At 48.0% G+C, this 21,636-nt stretch overlaps 1 protein-coding gene across 2 annotated transcripts in view; it reads left to right on the top strand.

Moving 5' to 3' along the window:
• Nucleotides 1-12,488: 12,488 nt before the first annotated feature.
• Nucleotides 12,489-21,636, top strand: part of PCARE (photoreceptor cilium actin regulator) — a 143,788-nt gene continuing 134,640 nt past the window's right edge. For both annotated transcript variants that reach the window (XM_078646710.1, XM_078646711.1), the window contains exon 1: nucleotides 12,489-16,183. In XM_078646710.1, the coding sequence (XP_078502836.1) occupies nucleotides 12,597-16,183 (3,587 nt within the window). In that variant the 5' untranslated portion in view covers nucleotides 12,489-12,596. The remainder of the gene's footprint in view (nucleotides 16,184-21,636) is intronic.

Genomic DNA, 21,636 nt, shown 5'->3' with positions numbered 1-21,636 from the left:
AAAATCCTCACCTTTACATTTTCACACAAACACCATGACCTTATATTGAGGCAAGTAACTTACACAATACGTCCTTCCACCCTACTCCCACATTAGCTGGACATCCTGCGCTCCAAGCAATACATGAGCACTCCTACATCTTCCCACGCCATAGTTAGACTCACATCCTCTACTCACCACCAAGCCACCATATACAGTATGTGGTCTTTGTTGTGACACTCTACTGCTGTTACTGATGCTTGCAAATCCATGAATCTACCACAAATACCACCACCAATACTACCACCACCAATACCACTACAACCAATACAATCAATACCACAACCACCATCAATACCACCATTAATACCACCACCACTGCCAATACCACCACCGCCAATACCACCACCAACACCACCACCAATACCACTACCACCACCACCAATCCCACTACCACCAATACCACCACCAACACCACTACCATCACCACCAATACAACCACCACCACCAATACCTCTACCACCACCATCAAAACCACCACCTTTACCACAACCAATACCACTACCAGCAATACCACTATCATCACCAATACCCCCCACTAAAATCAATACCACCACAACCAATACAACCACCAATACCAACACCAATACCACCATCAACAATACCACCAATAACAATACAACCACCAATACCACCACCACCACCAATACCAATACCACCACCAAGAATGCCAATACCACCACCAATACAACCACTGCCACTAATACCACCACCACCACTAATACCATCACCACTAACACCACCCCCACCACCAATACCACCCCACCACCAATACCACCACCACCAACAATCACCACCACCTCCACCAATACCACCACCACCAATACCACTGCTGCCAAAACCACCACCACTGCCACCAATACCACCACCAACACCACAAATACCACCACCAATACAACCAATACCACCACCAATGCAACCAATACAACCAATGCCACCACCACCACCAATACCACCACTAATTCCACCACCAATACCACCAACACCACCAATACCACTACCACCACCACCAATACCACTACCACCACCACCAATACCACTACCACCAATACCACTACCACCACCACCAATACCACTACCACCAACACCAATTCAACCACCAATACCACCACCACCAATACCACTACTACCAACACCACCACCAATACCACCACCTCCACCAACACCACCACCAATATCACCACCACTATCCACACCCCCAATACCACCAGCAAAACAACTACCACTACCACAATACCACCACCTCTACCACCACCAATACCAACACCAACGCCAATACCAATATCACCACCACTAATACCAACGCCAATACCACCACCAATACAACCACCAGTACCGCCACCACTACCACCAATACCACCACTAATACCCCCCACCACCTCCACCACCAATAACACCACCACCAATAACACCACCACCAATACCACTACCACTGATACAACCACAAATACCACCACTAATACCACCATCAATACCACCAATACCAATACCACCACCACCAATACCACCACCACCAATCCCCAGCAATACCACCAATACCACTACTGCCACCACCACCAATACCACCACCACCAATACCACCACCACAAATACCAATACCATCAATATCACCACTAATACCACTACCACCACCAGTACCACCACCTCCACCACCACCAATACCACTACCACCAATACAACCACAAATACAACTAATACCACCACCAATACCATCACCACCAACAATACCATTATGAATACCACCACCAAAACCACCACCACCATCAATACCATTACCTCCACCACCTCCAATACCACCACCATCAACACAACCAATACCACCAGCACCACCACCACCAATACCCCCACCACCAATATCATCACCACCAATATCACCACCACCACCAATACACCACTACCATCAATACCACAACCTCCACCACCACCAATACCACCACCACCACCACCACCACCACCACCAATACTACCACCACCACCAATACCATCACCACCAATACCACCACTACCACCAATAACACTGCCAATACCATCACCACCAATAACACCACCAGTACCAATACCACTACCACTAATACCACCACCACCATCAATACCACCACCTCCACCACCAGTAATACCACCACCACCAATACCACCAACACCACCACCAATACCACCCACACCACCCATACCACCAATATCAACACCAATACCAACACCACCAATGCCACTACCAATGCCAATGCCACCACCACCACCAATACCACCACCAGTACCACCACCAATACCATCACCACCAACAATACCATTATGAATACCACCACCAAAACCCCCACCACCACCACCATCAATACCATTACCTCCACCACCACCAATACCACCACCATCAACACAACCAATACCACCAGCACCACCAATACCACCACCACCAATATCATCACCACCAATATCACCACCACCACCAATACACCACTACCATCAATACCACAACCTCCACCACCACCAATACCACCACCACCACCAATACTACCACCACCAATACCATCACCACCAATACCACCACCACCACCAATAACACTGCCAATACCATCACCACCAATAACACCACCAGTACCAATACCACTACCACTAATACCACTGCCACCATCAATACCACCACCTCCACCACCACTAATACCACCACCACCAATACCACCAACACCACCACCAATACCACCCACACCACCAATACCACCAATACCAACACCAATACCAATACCACCAACACCACCACCACCACCAATACCACCACCAGTACCACCACCAATACCACCGCCACCAGTACCACCACCACCATCAATACCACCACTACACCACCACCAATACCACCGCCAATATCACTACCACCACCAATACCACCACGACCAATACCACTACCACCAATACCACCACCAGTACCACCACCAAAACCACCATCAATACCACCATCACCAGCAATACCACCACCACCAATACCAACACCACCAATACCACCACCACCAATACCAACTCCACCAATACCATTGCCACCAATACCACCACCAATACAACCACCATTACGACCACCACCAATACCACCACCACCATCAATACCACAACCTCCACCACCACCAATACCACCACCACCAATACCATCGCCAATACCATCACCATCAAAACCACCACCACCAGTACGACCACCAATACCACCACCAGTACTACCATCGCCACCAATACCACCACCACCATCAATACCACCACCAAAACCACCACCAATATCACTACCACCAATACCACCAGTACCACCACCACCAATACCACTACCACTAATACAACCCAAAATACCACCATCAACAATACCACCATCAACAATACCACCACCACCAATACCACTACCACCACCACCAATACCACCACCACCAATACCACTACCATCAATACCACCACCAATACCACCATCAATACCACCATCAATACCACTACCACCATCAATACCACCACCACTAATACCACTACCACCAATACCACCACCAGTACCACCACCACCAGCAATACCACCACCTCCACCACCACCAAATACAACAAAACCACCAATACCACCAGCTATACCACCTCCGCCAATACCACCACCATTACCACCACCACCAATACCACCACCATCAATCAATCAATCATTCAGAACATTTGTAAAGCGCACTACTTACCCGTGAGGGTCTCGGCGCTGGGGGGGAGAGGGAGGGAGCTGCTACTGCTCGAAATGCCAGGTCTTGAGTAGTCTTCTGAAGGTTAGTAGGTCCTGGGTCTGCCGCAGGAGGATGGGGAGGGTGTTCTAGGTCTTGACGGCGAGGTGGGAGAACGATCTGCCGCCGGAGGTCACTCTTCGGATGCGGGGGATGGTGGTGAGGGCGAGGTCGGTGGAGCAGAGCTGGCGGTTGGGGGCGTAGAAGGTGAGTCGTCTGTTGAGGTATGCTGGTCCGGTGTTATGGAGTGCCTTGTGTGCATGGGTGAGGAGATTGAAGGTGATCCTCTTGTTGACGGGAAACTAGTGCAGGTCTCTCAGGTGGGGTGTGATGTGGCTGCTGCAAGGGATGTCGAGGATCAGGCATTCAGAGGCGTTCTGAATGCGTTGTAGGCGTTTCAGGAGTTTGGCCGAGGCTCCTGCGTACAGGGCGCTTCAATAGTCCAACCTGCTGCTGACGAGGGCCTGGGTGACCGTTCTTCTTGTTTTGGTGGGAATCCACCTGTAGATCTTGTGGAACATGCGGAGGGTGTTGAAGCAGGAGGATGATACAGCGTTGACCTGCTTTGCCATGGAGAGAGTGGAGCCGAGGATGAATCCCAGGTTGCGTGCATGGTCGGTGGGTGTTGGTGCTGTTCCCAATGCGTTCGGCCACCAGGAGTCGGCCCAGGCCAAGGGGGTGGAGCTGAAGATGAGGACTTCTGTCTTGTCCGAGTTTAGCTTCAGACTGCTGTTCTTCATCCACTCGGCAACAGCTTTCATTCCTTCGTGGAGGTTGGTTTTGGCAGTGAGGGGGTCCTTGGTGAGAGAGAGTATCAGCAGGGTGTTGTCGGCATAGGAGATGATGTTGAGGTTGTTCAGTCGGGTGACGTGGACGTACCACAACCTCCACCACCACCAATACCACCACCAATACCACCATCACCAAAACCACCGCCAATACCATCACCACCAATACCACCACCTCCAGTACCACCACCAATACCACCACCAGTACCACCGCCACCAATTCCACCGCCACCAATACCACCACCAATACCACCACCGCCACCACCACCAATACCACCACCACCAATACCACTACCACCAATACAACCCCCAATACCACCAGCACCAATACCACTATCATCAAAACCACCACCACCAGTACCACCACCAATAACACTACCACAAATACCACCACCACCAATACCACTACCACCAATACAACCCCAATACCACCACCACCAATACCATTACAAATACCACCTCCACCAGCACCACCACCAATACCAACACCAACACCAATACCACCACCAATACCACTACCACCATCACCACCAATACCACTGCCAATACCACTACCATCAATACCACCAACAATACCACCATCAATACCACTACCACCATCAAGGCCACCATTACCACTACCTCCAATACAGCCACAAATACAAACAATACCACCACCAATACCACCATCAATACCACCACCACCACCAATACCACTACCAATACCTCTACTACCAATACCACCACCACCATCAATAAAACCACCATCAATACCACCACCATCAACACCACCAATACCACCAGCAATACCACCATCACCAATACCACCACCCCAATACCTTCACCACCAATACAACCACTAGTACCACCGCCACCAATTCCACCACCACCAATACCACCACCACCATCAATACCACCACCTCCACCACCACCAATACCACCACCACCAATACCACTACCACCAATACAACCCCCAATACCACCAGCACCAATACCACTATCATCAATACCACCACCACCAGTACCACCACCAATAACACTACCACAAATACCACCACCACCAATACCACTACCACCAATACAACCCCAATACCACCACCACCAATACCATTACAAATACCGCCTCCACCAGCACCACCACCAATACCAACACCAACACCAATACCACCACCAATACCACTACCACCATCACCACCAATACCACCGCCAATACCACTACCATCAATACCACCAACAATACCACCATCAATACCACTACCACCATCAAGGCCACCATTACCACTACCTCCAATACAGCCACAAATACAAACAATACCACCACCAATACCACCATCAATACCACCACCACCACCAATACCACTACCAATACCTCTACTACCAATACCACCACCACCATCAATAAAACCAGCATCAATACCACCACCATCAACACCACCAATACCATCACCAATACCACCACCCCCAATACCTTCACCACCAATACAACCACTAGTATCACCACCAGCAGTACCACCATCAATACCACCACCACCACCAGTACGACCCCCAACAATACTGCCACCAATACCACCACCATCATCAATATCACCACCACCAATACCACCACCACCACCAATACCACCATCACCAATACCACCACCCCCAACACCGCCAATACCACCACCAATACTACCACCAATGTGACCACCACCAATACCACCAACACTAATACCACCACCACCAATACCACCACCACCAATACCACCACCACTACTAATACCACCACGAACAATACCACCACCACTACTACCACCAATACCACCACCACCACCAATACCACCTCCAATACCACTACCAATACCACCACCACCAATACCACCACCATCAACACCACCACCAATACCAATACCAATACCACCACCAATACCAATGCCAGTACTACCACCAATGCCACCAATACCACCACCACCACCACCACCACTAATACCACCACCACTAATACCACCACCACCAATACCACAACCCATATCACCAATACAACCACCAATATCACCACCACCCATAACACCACCACCAAGCCTAGCACTAGCACCACCACTGGCACCACCATCACTACCACCACCACCACCAATACCACCACCACCATCAATACCTCTACCTCCACCACCAATACCTACACCACCAATACCACCAACACCACCAAAAATACCACCAGTACCATTACCAATACCAACACCATCACGAGTATCACCACCACCAATTCAATACCACCACCACCAATACTATTACCACCACCAGTACCGCCAATACCACCACCACGAATACCACCACTAACCACCTATACCACAAGCAATGCCACCATCACCACCAATACCACCACCACCACCAATACCTCCATCAATACCACCATCAATAATGCCACCACCATCAATACCACCACCAATACCACCACCACTAATACCACCACCACCAATACCTCCACCATCAAAACCACCAATACCACCATCAATACCACCACCACCAATACCATCACCAATACCACCACCACCACTAATACCACCACCACCAATACCTCCACCATCAAAACCACCACCATCAATACCACCTCCAATACCACCACCAATACCACCACCACCATCAATACCATCACCTCCACCACCACCACCAACTCCACCACCAATACCAATACCACCACCAATACCAACTCCAATACTACCACCAATGCCACCAATACTACCACCACCAGTACCACCACAACCAATACCACCAACATCACCAGTTATACCACCACCATCAATACCACCACCACCATTAATACCACCAATACCACCACCAATAACACTACCAATATCACCATCACCACTACTACCACCAATACCACCACCGATACCACCACCACCAATGCCATCACCACTACTACCACCAATACCACCACCGATACCACCACCACCAATACCAACACCACCACCAATACCACTTCTACCACCTCCAATACCACCACCAACATCAATACCACCTCTAATACCACCACCACCACCAATGCCATCACCAATGCCACCACCACCAATACCAACACCAATAGCACCACCACCACCAATACCACCACCAATAGCACCACCACCAACACCCCCACCAATACCACCACCACCAATATCATCACCAATACCTCCACCACCATCAATACCACCACCTCCACCAATACCATCATCACCACTAACACCTCCATCAATACCACCACCAATAATTCCACCACCATCAATACCACCATCACCAATACCACCACCACCACTAATACCACCTCCACCAATACCTCCACCATCAAAACCACCACCATCAATACCACCACCACTACCACCACCAATACCACCACCACCAATACCACTACCACAAATACCACCTCCAATACCACCACCATCAATACCACCAACTCCAATATGACTATCAATACAACCAATACCACCACCACTACCAACAATACCACCACCACCACCAATACCACCCCACCAACAATGCCATGCCAATACCAATACCACCACCACCAATACCTCCAACACCAATACCACCACCATCAATACCACTACCACCACTAATACCACCACCATCAATACCACCACCACCAATACCACCGCCAATACCAATACCACCACCAATACCAACACCACCAATACCACTACCACCACTAATACCACTACTACCAATACCACCACCATCAATACCACCAATACCACCACCACCACTAGTACCACCACCATCAATACCACCTCCACCAATACCACCTCCAATACCACCACCAATACCACCACTTCCACCACCACCAATACCACCACCATCAACACCACCACTAATATCACCACCTCCACCACCACCACCACCACCACCACCAATACCAATACCACCACCAATACCAATGCCAGTACTACCACCAATGCCACCACTACTAATACCACCACCACAGTATCACCAATACCACCACCACCACTAATACCACCACCACCATTACCACCATTACCACCACAACTAATATCACCAATACAACCACAAGTATCATCACCACCCATATCACCACCACCACCACTCATACCACCAGCAGTAGCACCACTATCACTCCCACCACCAACACCACCACCAATACCACTACCAACATCAATACCACTATCTCCACCACCATCAATACCACCACCTCCACCACCATTACCACCAATACCACCACCTCCACCACCATTACCACCAATACCACCACCACCACAAATACCATTACCAATACCACCACCAATAATCAATCAATCAATCAGAGTACTTATACTTACAGAGTACTTACCCGTGAGGGTCTCAAGGCACTGAGGGGAGGGGGTGCCGCTACTGCTCGAAGAGCCAAGTCTTGAGGAGTGTTCTGAAGGCGAGTAGGTCTTGGGTCTGCCGTAGGTGGGTAGGGAGGGTGTTCCAGGTCTTGGCGGCGAGGTAGGAGAAGGATCTGCCGCCGGAGGTTGTTCGTTGGATGTGGGGGACAGCGGCAAGGGCGAGGCTGGTGGAGGGGAGCTGGCGGGTTGGGGTGTAGAAGCTGAGTCTGCTGTTCAGGTAGGCTGGTCCGGTGTTGTGGAGTGCTTTGTGTGCGTGGGTGAGGAGCTTGAAGGTGATCCTCTTGTCGACGGGGAGCCAGTGTAGGTCTCTCAGGTGGGGGGTGATGTGGCTACGGCTGTGGACGTTGACGATCAGTCGGGCGGAGGCGTTTTGGATGCGTTATAGTCGTCATAGATGTTTGGCTGGGATTCCTGCGTCGAATGCCTTGCCGTAGTCCAGTCTGCTGCTGACGAGGGCCTGTGTCACCGTTCTTCTTGTTTCGGTCGGGATCCACTTGTAGATCCTGCGGAGCATTCGGAGGGTGTTGTAGCAGGAGGAGGAGACGGCGTTGACCTGTTTAGACATGTAGAGGGAGGAGTCAAGGATGAATCCTAGGTTGCATGCATGGTCGGTGGGTGTCGGTGCTGTTCCCAGTGTGGTCGGCCACCAGGAGTCGTACCAGGCTGAGGGGGTGGGTCCGAGGATGAGTACCTCCGTCTTGTCCGAGTTCAGCTTCAGACGGCTGTTCCTCATCCAGTCGGCGACGGCCTTCATTCCCTCGTGGAGGTTGGTTTTGGCGGTGTGCGGGTCCTTGGTGAGGGAGAGGATGAGCTGGGAGTCGTCAGTGTAGCGGATGATGTTGAGGTCGTGTTGGTGGGCTAGTTGTGCAAGGGGGGCCATGTAGACGTTGAACAGCATCGGTCAGAGGGATGAGCCCTGGGGACGCCGCAGATGATTTCGGTGGCCTCGGATCGGAAGGGCGGGAGGCGGAGGCTCTGGGTTCTGCCGGAGAGGAAGGACGTGGTCCAGTCAAGGGCCTTCTCTTGGATTACGGCTTCTAGGAGGCGTGTCTTTAGAGTGCGATGGCAGACCATGTCGAAGGCAGCTGATAGGTCCAGGAGGATGAGGGCTGATGTTTTGCCGTTGTCTAGTTGGCGCCTGATGTCGTCTGTGGCGGCGATGAGGGCTGTCTCGGTGCTGTGGTTTTGTCTGAACTCGGACCGGGAGGGGTCCAAGATGTTGTTGTCTTGCAGGTGGCGGGCCAATTGCATGTTGACGATTTTCTCGATGACCTTCACCGGGAACGGGAGCAGGGAGATGGGCCGGAAGTTCTTGAGGTCCTTGGGGTCCACCTTGGGCTTCTTGAGGAGGGTGTTGATTTCGGCGTGTTTCCAGCTTTCCCGGAATGGTGCTGTTTCGAAGGAGATGTTGATGACCTTCCGTAGTTGGGGTGCGATGGCAGTGTCTGCTTTGTTGAATACGTGGTGTGGGCACGGGTCTGATGGAGATCCTGAGTGGATGGAGTTCATGACCTTGCATGTCTCATCGTCGTTGACGTTGGACCAGGAGGTCAGGAGGTTGGCGCTGGTGGTGTTCACAGGGGAGGTGGGGTCTGGCGTGGTCGGGCGGTCTTGGTGTTGAAGCTGTCATGGATGTCAGCGATCTTGCGGTGGAAGAAGATGGCTAGTGAGTTGCACAGTTCTTGTGAGGGCGGTATGTCATTGGCGCTGGGGTTGGAGAGTTCCTTTACGATGCTGAAGAGCTCCTTGCTGTCGTGTGCATTGTTATCCAGGCGGTCTTTGAATACCACCACCAATACCACCACAAATACCACCACCAATACCATTACCAATACCACCACCAATAACACCAATACCATTACCAATACCACCACCAATAACACCAATCCCACCACCAATCCCACCACCAATAACACCAATCCCACCACCAATACCAATACCAACACCACCAACACCACCACCACCACTACCACCAATACCACCACCTTCACGAGTACCACCACCACCAATTCAATACCACCACCACCAATACCATTTCCACCACCAATACCGCCAATACCACCACCAGCAATACCACCACTAATATCATCACCAATACCACCACCAGCAATACCACCACTAATACCACCACCAGCAATACCACCACCAGCAATACCACCAATACCAATACCACCACCAATACCTCCACCAATACCACCATCACCAATAATACCACTACCAATACCACCACTAATACTACCATTTATACAACCAATACCACCACCACCAATACATAATAATTTAAGCTATTAGTATTGTAAATGACAATGCATTTATGTTTTAAAACCCAAAACATAAATAAAAGGTATTGTCATTTACAATGCCAATAGCTCAAACTCGAGTGAATGCGAGACCTATTGTATAGCAAATGCTTGTTTCAAAGACCAACCTCTTGCCAATTAAAAAACACAAAATCTTAAAATCACGGTAACCCTCTTGCCCAGAACAAAGCAGTGTCCCAGCATAAGGCAGGGGGGTCCATCCTTCTGTCCATACCAATGTGCTTCACGGCCTCGCTCGGTTTATGAAGCGCTGTATAAATAACGCAACCAGACCACCCAACGAAACGTGTTAGGCCTTTGAAATGATACGGAAAATGCTGTGTAACTTCCAATATAGCTCACACTGGTTCTAGATCCTAGCGTGGCTGCGTTGCACCCGGGAATGTATGGCAGGGTTTTACCTGCTTCTTGTGAAATTCTGCCTAAACCTGCAGGGGACAGTCGAGGGGTGGGGGTGCCGGGTGTCCGGGCAGCACAGCGACCCCTGCTGACGAACCTTTGCAAGGCCTGTCGCAGTGCGAGCTGGGATGTCTCTATTAACAGAGTTGAACACACTCATGACACATACCGTCGAATCCTTTGGAAAACGTGCAAGGGACTCACTGTACGTGCAGCACATTCCCCATTCCAGATTTTCGCTTACAGTCAAATGACCACTGGTTACAAACAAGTCCAAACTGGGGGGTCTTTGAGCTGAACATTAAGAGGAGAAAACTTTCGCGATAGAACAGCCATCAGAATGACAGCAGAGCGCCCTCGGACGGCCCAGGGTTGTTGTTATTGTCTGTCCTCGTGATTTAGTAAAGAGCTGGGTGTTAACTGTTCGTGTCCCTGCCTGCCTTTACAGACACTGTGCACTGCCCCACCTAGATCATCAAGCCGACCCTTGTAAACGGTGGCAATGCCATGAAGTAGGTGCATTCCCTTTAAGATTCTGCATTGACCCCGGTGGTTACACTTTCTGACAATGAATTTATATTTTAAAACGTAAGTAAGACGTGCACATAAATGCAAAATAACTGTTCTGCAAATAAACCTTGCTTACTGTCTGCATCCTGCTTATAGTAATAGGCTTAGCATCCTCGCTGCACTTGGCATCTGTCAAGGCACAAACAAGGAAGGTAAGCAGGCTCGTCTAATCCATTCCTTCTCCACCCTGCAGGGCCTTCATGCTGTTCGGTGCCAAGAGAAGCGGCTCTGAAGACAAGCACACGCCGACAGCACCTCTGTAACAACAGAAGAAGCCAGCACCCCCATCAATGCACCATAGGAATGGAGCTGTCTGAAACTGCGGAACAAAGAGAAGAAACCACTTGTTGTTGAAGCGTTGTCTGACATTGCGGGTTCTACTGCAGAATGAGTCTATCCTTTCCATCAAAGCATTTCACTGCTACTATTGGAAGTGCATAATCCAGCATGGGTTGTGCGCCTTCCCAAAGCGGGCTAATACGCAATTTTACAGACAATTTAGCGGCAGGCAGACCTGGCCTGCCACCCGGAAATAAAAATAGTTTACCAATATCTTTACTGGTTGAAAGCTCGAGTTTCTCAGATCTAGATTGCAATGCCAGCAGGGATGCTGCTGCCTGGAGGAAACACAGTTTGCAGAAGAAAGACCCAAAGGAGCAGGGCCATGCTCCCCACCTCAGGCAGGTCTACTCCAAGGACTCAACTGAGTTGCAGAAGGACAAGAGCTCCATGGAACAAAAGGCACCTGGTGCGGACAGTGGGATGGCACAGAGGACGACCACAGAAAGTAAACACCTCTCAAAGCAGAGCTCGAGCGACTCAGACCCGGTGTACCGCTCAAAAGAAAACTATGAATGTCACCATAAGAAAGTAAGGAGGCCCAGGGCTCAGAAATCAGCAAAACAGGGTCGCCCTGCTAAGAAAGACCGAGAAGACACTTCCTTTGATGCCGAAATAAAGGTGGATTTCCCAGACCTGCTGGTCCAGGCACACCAGAATACGTATGCCTATCTGAATCCAAATCTCTCCAAGTATGAAGCAATTATAGGCATGGCAAACCAGGCTACCCAAACACAGCTCATTATGCAGCAGATGGTGAGTTTTTTATCCCTGCGCTTTGATGAAATTAACCGAATTTTAGAAGAAATTGCAGATGATGGGGAGCAGCTGTTGAAAGATGTTGGGAAGAACCTTGCCTGGCCCCTTGAGAAGGGGGACTCACGGGAACAGCCAGATCTGCTACCACAGTTACTGCAGTACACAGTGAACAAAATGCAAGTATTGAATGAGACCGTCGCATCGCTAACCTCAGATGTCTTACAGGATACCTACAGCTACCTTGAATCGGCTGCCGCAAGTTTACAGGTGAAACTGAAGATGAAGCAAAAGTTTGACAAGCGCCTACTTGAGACTATGAAGATGCTTGAATCTTCTATAGTTGGTGCAGTCACATCACTCCCGAATGACTTGACTCTCTATTCAGAGGACAGTGGAATTGGGGCTGACGTTGAATCAATGAAAGAATTTTGCTCCGCTCACAAACTAGAAAAACAAGGAAGCAGTGATTCATTAGGGCTGGCAAGTTCTGGAGGGACCACATGCATTTCATCTCCAAAAGAACCTTCAAAAACAGTTACATCTTCCGACTGGGTACTTGGAAAACATGCTAAAGACTCTACGGAGTCCTCTGAGGTAACTTCTTCAACAAAAGGAAATACATCATCAGTGCCTAAAAAGTACAATTCACCGGACACCAAAGCCGGCAAGGCTGGCGATGTAAGTGAATCTGCCGTGGACGAAGATGACTCCTATCTGCACGACAATGAAGACAATATACGTTTATCAGAAATTCTAATGTATACTTTACCACCGAGACCAATGACTTCACCTGCTAGAACAGGAGCCCAGAGGTGTTCTACAAAATTCATGGACAACCCCCCAAATGAGGAAATGACACTGAAAATGAAAGATGCCATAAGTGAAAAAATCAAGTTTGTACCTGTTGAGTCAGGCAGTCATATCTGGACAGACGATGAAGGAGCACACAAAAATCTTACCAGGCCCAATACAGCCAGTGGATGTAGGACACATAAACTTACACACAGAAGGTCTAGGTCTGAAGAGTCTCTTAAAAGTCAAGCCGAGGATCCAACTTTAATAGAACTTCAGAGAACCCAAAAGGTCCTCAACAAAAGATTGGAAAACATGCACGCTTCAAACATAAACAAAGGTCCAGACGGAGAGGCCAAGGCTGGAGATCAGAGGGAACGCCTTCCAGCCCAACATTCGGACTGCATGATGCTATCCTCATCAATGAACAAACTAAAGGCCTCTTTAGAAAAGCACTTCTGCATTTTACCAAATCAAGATAAACTCTCTCTTGGTAAATATCTTCAGAACGGAGCGAGTGATTCCGAGGATAAACGTAGGAAGCCCGAAAGACCAACAACATTGAGACGAGAGTCAAAGAATCGATTGGTAAATGCAGGCTCTTCAGCCACAAATCTTCAGAGTGATACTGCTTCTCCTAGACAGTCAGTTAGGAAACTAATAGAGACTTTTACTCCACTTGAAAACCTGAGACCTACAAATGCGAGATCCTTAGGGCCTCTTAAATGCATTAAAAAGTATGGAATCCCTGTTTTGCCTCCATCCTTTCCTGTTTATCGTATGCTTGAACATTTAAATGAGAAACGCTTTAGTTCACCTGCAGAAGGCCTAGCCGATAAGCCTTTTGATTCTCCAATGGAAGATAGCAATCAGATAAGTATAACTACCTTCCCACCTATAATACCTGCTACAGCTTATAGTACTGACTCTAGTGAAGGACTTGTTCACGATCTAGACCTGCCTCCACCTCCTCCAGAAATATTGTTAGATACTTCTTCTGGATCATTTGAATGTGAAGTACCAGCAAGAGCGATAGACTCATTCCCTGCAGAAACTCTCAATCAGTGTGCCAGGAAAGACCCAGAGGTGCAAAGGAAAATGACATCTTCAGAAAAGATGAAAGCCACCTTGGGTACTAAAGATCTGTTGCCAAGCAAGCATGTTGCCAATATGACAGGAAATAAAGTAGTCCGAAATAACTCCAAACCGAATAAATACTCTGTGGAGTTGCATTACACCAGCTTCTCGGATAGTGATCAAGAGGTTGGTTTAGTTTGCCTAAGAAATATGGAAAAGGAAGAGGCTGCACAACTATATAAACAGTCCCATAAAATAATCCCACTCCAGAATCCTGGTAGCATTGTAAAAACAAATGACAATGGAGAAAGCAAAGAAGCGAGTGTTTCTTCGGTACAAGGACAACGCTCTCCAATTTCGCACAGAAAAATGTCTCCAACCAGAAGAAATTCTCCAACTAAATCCATGCCTTCTCCTCCTGCAGAGAAAAGATTCCCAAGCCCTACACCGTACATGCATATGAGCCCTGAGCAGACAAGGCCACCATCTGCCCAAAACCTTCCAAGTCGTGCCACTAGCCCTGGGCGTGCAAGTCCACCGGTTCAAAGGAAACTACCCAGTCCACCAGCTCAGCGAAAGCCAACTAGCCCTTCCTTAGTGCGTAGATCATCAAACCCACCAGCTCATGGTAGGGCACCAAGCCCACCAACCACTCGGAGAGATGCAAGTCCGCCTCCATATTGTAACACACCATCGCCACCTCCTGTCTCTCCATCTTTATCAAGCAGAAGAATGCGACATAGTTTTGATGGTTCTGATACTTCTAAAGTTGGCAGCAATGCGCAATCAATATTTTGCCCCTCGAGTCCCACTATGTTTGAGTCCAAGCAACCTTCACCACCCACAAGCGCCAGCTCTGAAGATTCAGTTGGTCAGTACCACCCTTCAAGAGTGTCACTGAGAAACAATGCAGCATTTAAACAGTTTGGGGAGCAGCAGAGAAGGGCAGCTTTGAGTGCCGCAAACCCTCAGCCTTACATCAGGAGGTGCTATTCTGACCGCCAGCGAAGGGTGAGGTTTCCAGCTTCTGTTACAGCTGGGAATGAACCATTGCTAAACCAAACTAGGTAAGGAAACTTTCCATTTGATCATTTTGACTGTTGTACTATTTTTCATACTTGAATGAGTGAGTGGATGCAATGTTTGATGGAAGAGTGCCAGGATGAATGGGCGAATAAGTGAATTCATGGCTGGATGAATGAGTGAGGGGGGGCTCTTATTTGTACTCATTATATTCTATAATTGATAACTTCTCAAAGCTTTGATTTTCAAATATCATTGAAAATCCTATACATTTTAATCATAAAATTCTAAATAAACAGCCAAGACGTGTATTGTGAAATACATTTCACTTCTTCCGCCGCTCACTCTATCGTTGTTCTATCAATGTTGACTTATTTTCTTGAACTTCACTCTGATGCGCCAGGACTCATAGAGACGAGTCCTTATCAAGCATGCATCGCCGGTTACAGTGTAAATATCACTATTGGGCACAAGCATGTGAAAGCATGTATTTCTCGAAACATGCCTTGGGAGTTTATTTTATGAATACAACTAAGAAATTAAATGGATTGATTAAATATTATGATGGAAATTAAAACAGAGACTGTGGATGATTTTTGAAATTCAAAGGACTGAGAAGCAACTATTACTAGAAAATGAAAAGTAAGAGGCCCCCTATACTTTTGTTTTTTCTGAGAATGGGCTCTATGAGATGAATAGAGCCTAAGGACTGTGCGGGTTTTTCTTGCTCTTGAGACTTTCTTTATTTGCCTCATTGGTTACTGAATGAGTGAGTGAATGAGTTCATGGTTGGCTGCAAACAAGTTACACTGATTCTAAACACCGAAAAGTGAAAATGCTATTGAAGTACCAAGAATCATCAATAATATGCTTCAGTTTACAATGAAACATTCCTAATCCATGCTAGATATATAATAGTTTCCATTTCATCAATTTTACATTTGTACTATTTTTAATGCTCGCAGAGAGTATTTGATTGTGACTTTATTTCAGCTAACTTACCAGTTTGAATAAGTATAATGTACAATAACACCTGTTTCTCATTAACTTAATATACACCAATACCACTGAAATAGAAGAAAGCCTTATGGTACAATATGACAAGTCAATGAGATCTTATTAGTGCTAAAGATATTAGCTATGGGCAGGGCCGGACTGGAAACCCAAAGCAGCTTTGGCAAATTTTTTCAGACCAGCCCCCACATCTGGTGCAAGGCGATCGAGCGTTGCTAGTGAATCTGACCACTTCGAGATGGGTTTTGGGGGTGTTCTACTTTAAGAAAATGTGGAAAATGATGGCAAAGATGGTTCATTCTACAACACTTTTTTCACTATATATTAAAATGTATTAACTTTTAAAGCATAGTAAACGAGGACCTTACATTACACCATGATACCCGGTCATATCCACAGATACCCTTGCAAAGAACACAAAAAACTCATAAAAAAGAACAGAGAACGCACAAAATAAGACAACCCGGTCCCCATATGGGGCATAGCGAGCAAGCCAGGCCACTGAAAGGGTGGCTTGAAATTATTATTGTTTTTAACAAAGTGACCACCATTACACCATATGCTTCTGTCATGGCACCGAGAAAGGCATTGATGACTAGTAAGGCAGTGCCATTTATACTCCTTGTCTGCAGGGCATTGTAAGGTGTGACTTTTAAAGATCCATCACTATTTGTCAGGGGCTGGCTGCTGGTCATCTGAGCTCTAGTCATATGTTTTGTCCTGTAGGAAATGCCTTGTGCCTCAGGAATGTTAAACACAGCAATGAGTATACTGATCCAATAAATATCAGTTAACAGTATGGTGTTTATGTGCAATAATACACAGAGTGTAAACAGGTCTATAGCTCATGGCTGTGCAATAAGATGTTTTCCCATATTGATAACGACCGTGTGTTGATATAGTGGTAGGTTCAACACACCTACAACTGATGTAGTTCCCAGACCATCTGTACACCCATGTTATGTTATGTTAAAAATATTCATTAAGCACGCGTACACCAATCAGTTTCATGGTTCTGAGAACAAATGAGGATGCGGCATCGACGGGACTGTATGCCTGAGAAAACAGCCTGTTCTTGAGCGTTTCCTGAACTGTGCATAGCAAGTCATAGACCTCAATTCCACAGGAAGCGAGTTCCAAAATTGCGGGACCAAGACTGCAAATCTGAGTCCCCCATGAGTTTTGCGTTTGAATGAGGGGGTGGTCAACAAGTTCAGGTAGGAAGAACGCAGTTCCCGAGAAGGGATATAGTGCTGGATCTTTGAGGAAATTAATGCGGGACCAATCCAAGCGAGGGAACACATGGTTAAACAAGAAAGTAATGAGTGCGGTACATTGCTAGGTTCTTCCATGCCTTATAGTTTTGATTGCCTGTCATCCACAGTGGCATATGGGTTTTATGGTGCAGCGATCTGAGATCTCCCAACAAGAGGGCCGCCAAAGAGAAACTTGCGAAACCTAGAATAAACATTTGCCCATTTTAAACATTTAAACATGAGGAAACATAAATGAGAACGGCTCATTAGGGAATGATTGGTGTGGCAATTCAGTTCGTAGTGCTCCCCGGCGCATGGGGCAACCAGTATGACAACGCCTCCCAAAGTTTTTGGGGGGCGGGGTGGGGGTGGAGGATGCACGTGTTTGGCTGCTACTCGCCTAGATATAGGGTGTTTGTCCTCAGTTCAGCTTCTTTGGGGGGATGAGATGGGTGCTCTACAACAAGGTGTTGTTGAGGGGTGTCAGAGATGGCGTCATACTTTTGGGTTTTGTTGGTAATGCGGTTATGGTTGATTGTAAAGGCTGTGATACTGAAGAGTGCAGAGCTGACACGAGAGGCAGTTATTTCGCGACAGAGCAAGCCAGGGCTTAAAAATGGAACTCTGCTTTCCCAAATATTCATTGGCTGCAGGTGTGCAACGCCCATAGGGCTGAAAGGGCTTCAGCCCCACTGCTCCCACCCACCCCACCCCGGCGTGTGTCTCAGCTCGGGCTGCTGCAGCTTCAGCTGCTATGGACTCTGCTGAGCAGTGTCTGGAGTCTTATCTCTGGCACACCCGAGTTTTTCACAGGTCTTTGAAAGACCATTTGAATACTTACATACCTTTGTAAACTGTTTAACAAGGCTTAGATTTGTTTCTGGTTTCAGTACTCCCTGCGCCCCCACCCTTACATTTGGATTTTACTTTTACTGAGGTAGTGTGAGAATGCATTCCATGAAAAGAAATATAATGTTGGGTTGCCAAAAGGTAAATACCAGACATTTGTTGTTTGAAGATTCTACAAATGCCTCATCTTGACACTAAATAGGATTATAAATAAAATCATATGTATTCATTTGTAATATGACTTTTCTGTCTTTGTTCCCTTTAATTATCAGTCATGGATCATTCAGGCAGCCCTTGCACACAATTACAAATGCTTCTATTTATATTTGCTGTTCCAAGTATGCACAGATAAGTGCTGAAAATAGGCTTTCGGTGACTGTTTATTTTTGTAATGTCTGAGACATCAATATAATGAGCCTGAAACCTTAACCACAAGATTGGAAGTTTGTGGCAGAATGAACACAATATTTATTTCCTCCACCCTCAATCCCTGAACAGGGCCGGACTGGGAATGCAAACCGGCCTTGGCAATTGAGTCATGCCGGCCACATAGGAGGGGGTGGGGCTCTGAAACGCTACGCCAGCTCTCAATAACATGATGAGTTACTTCAAGTGTCTGAGAATGCACCCTGCATTCAGACAACTCACTCCTCATTCTCGCACTTCACTTTCAAACTCACCTTGCACTCACAGCGATCACAATGCACTCACACTGATCACCATGCACTCACGCCATTCACCCTGCACTCACAATGACCACACTCACCATGAACTTACACCGTTCTCCCTCCTCTTACCCTGGGGTCACATGAGAACACCACTCAAACTGCACTCACAGTGATCACTCTGCACTCACAATGCACTTGTGCTGTTCACCCTCTACCTCACCCTGCAATCACACAAGCACACTACTCACCCTGCACTCATGGGACACTTCACTCGCCTGTCCCCCTCTCTGCTCACTCTGCAATCTCACTCAAACAAGCCGATCACTAACCATACATTCATTCGTCCCACTCTTCACTTAAATCCGCACCCATATTCATATGGTCACCTCACTCACCATGCTGTCCCTCCTCTCACCCTACTCTTACACTGTCACATCGTTCACCGTGCACTAACATGGGCATTCCTGCCACCCACACAGCGCAGAGGGTTAATGTGCCTGCTACAAAGAACGTATACCATGCAGATCTTAGAACTGAGTATGAGTAAACTACGAGTATCCCTATAGAGATGCATTGTTGGCGAGTGGTAGTGAGGGAATTAATGGAGAAGGAGGAAATGGGGAAGGGGCACCAAAAAAGACTGTTGCACCGTGCACGACCGATGCTAGGGCCAGCCCTGGCTGAGAGTCTTTCCCCCCCGAAGTTCAGGTCTGGTGGAGCCCCTGATTGGCTGTATGGTCCCAGCCACCAGCCTGTCCACAGCATTTCTATGACAGGTAAGAAAATGAGCCTCAAACCACCCAACATTTGTAAAATCACAATCCCGGCATGTCTTTGGTAGGTTTGGCTTTGTGCCAACGATGGCCAAGGACGCTGACTTATGAAAGGAATCAATTATGAATTATACATCACCTGACCTTGAGGAAAAGTCAGCCCATAACGCACCTGATGCCCAGGCTGCTGGCGCAGGACGCCTCTTAGTTTCCATCTTGAACAATTACCAAATAAAGAGACGGGCGCTGGAAGCAGGAAGACAAGAATAGAGTTTTATTTCTCGTGAGGAGAGCCTGTCATTTCGGACACTCGCATAGTGTCTTCAGGAGGTGCTCTAACAAGTTCTCTGAGGCTTCGTCTTTTATACACATGTTTATGATGCACAAACATTCCTTATTACAATAAAGACGCTTTGAAGTAGAAAAAGGCATGCTTGGAATCCCAGCTTCAGGCCTATTCCCATACCAGTCGCTCAGATGTCATCCTCCCCTCCTGAATGTAACAAGAGAGATTGTGATCTCTCAGCCGGACATTCCTACAGGACACGAGGGCAGGAGGGGATGATCAGGTCAAAGGTTGGTCAAGTGATAAGGTCGGACACTTCGGTTGGTGTATCACGGTTTTGTTATGCTGGGCAGGGAAAAGGGGGATGTACATCCACGAGGCTTGGTCTTAGGACTTGGGACCGGGTCGAGAGGCCAAGTGCAGCCGGGGGGGTTGTCAGCTGAGGGGAAGGGTGTTCTTGGGAGGAAATGGGGGGTGTGGGTCAAGCAGGAGTGCTACTTCTAGAGCAGGGTCACGCAGAGGGAGAGGGTCTTGTGGCTGATGCATGAGCAGTGCGCGCGGAGAGGGGTGCCGGGGACAGATGGGCAGAGAGGCCATGGTGTCTAAAATGGCTGTCGTGTACGTGTGTGCATGGGTCTATGCTGGCGGGAT

The sequence above is a fragment of the Lissotriton helveticus genome, chromosome 6 (assembly GCF_964261635.1).
Source record: "Lissotriton helveticus chromosome 6, aLisHel1.1, whole genome shotgun sequence".
Lineage (NCBI taxonomy): Eukaryota > Metazoa > Chordata > Amphibia > Caudata > Salamandridae > Lissotriton > Lissotriton helveticus.
Note: the sequence above shows the minus strand (reverse complement) of the source record. Positions and strands in the feature narration are given on the sequence as shown.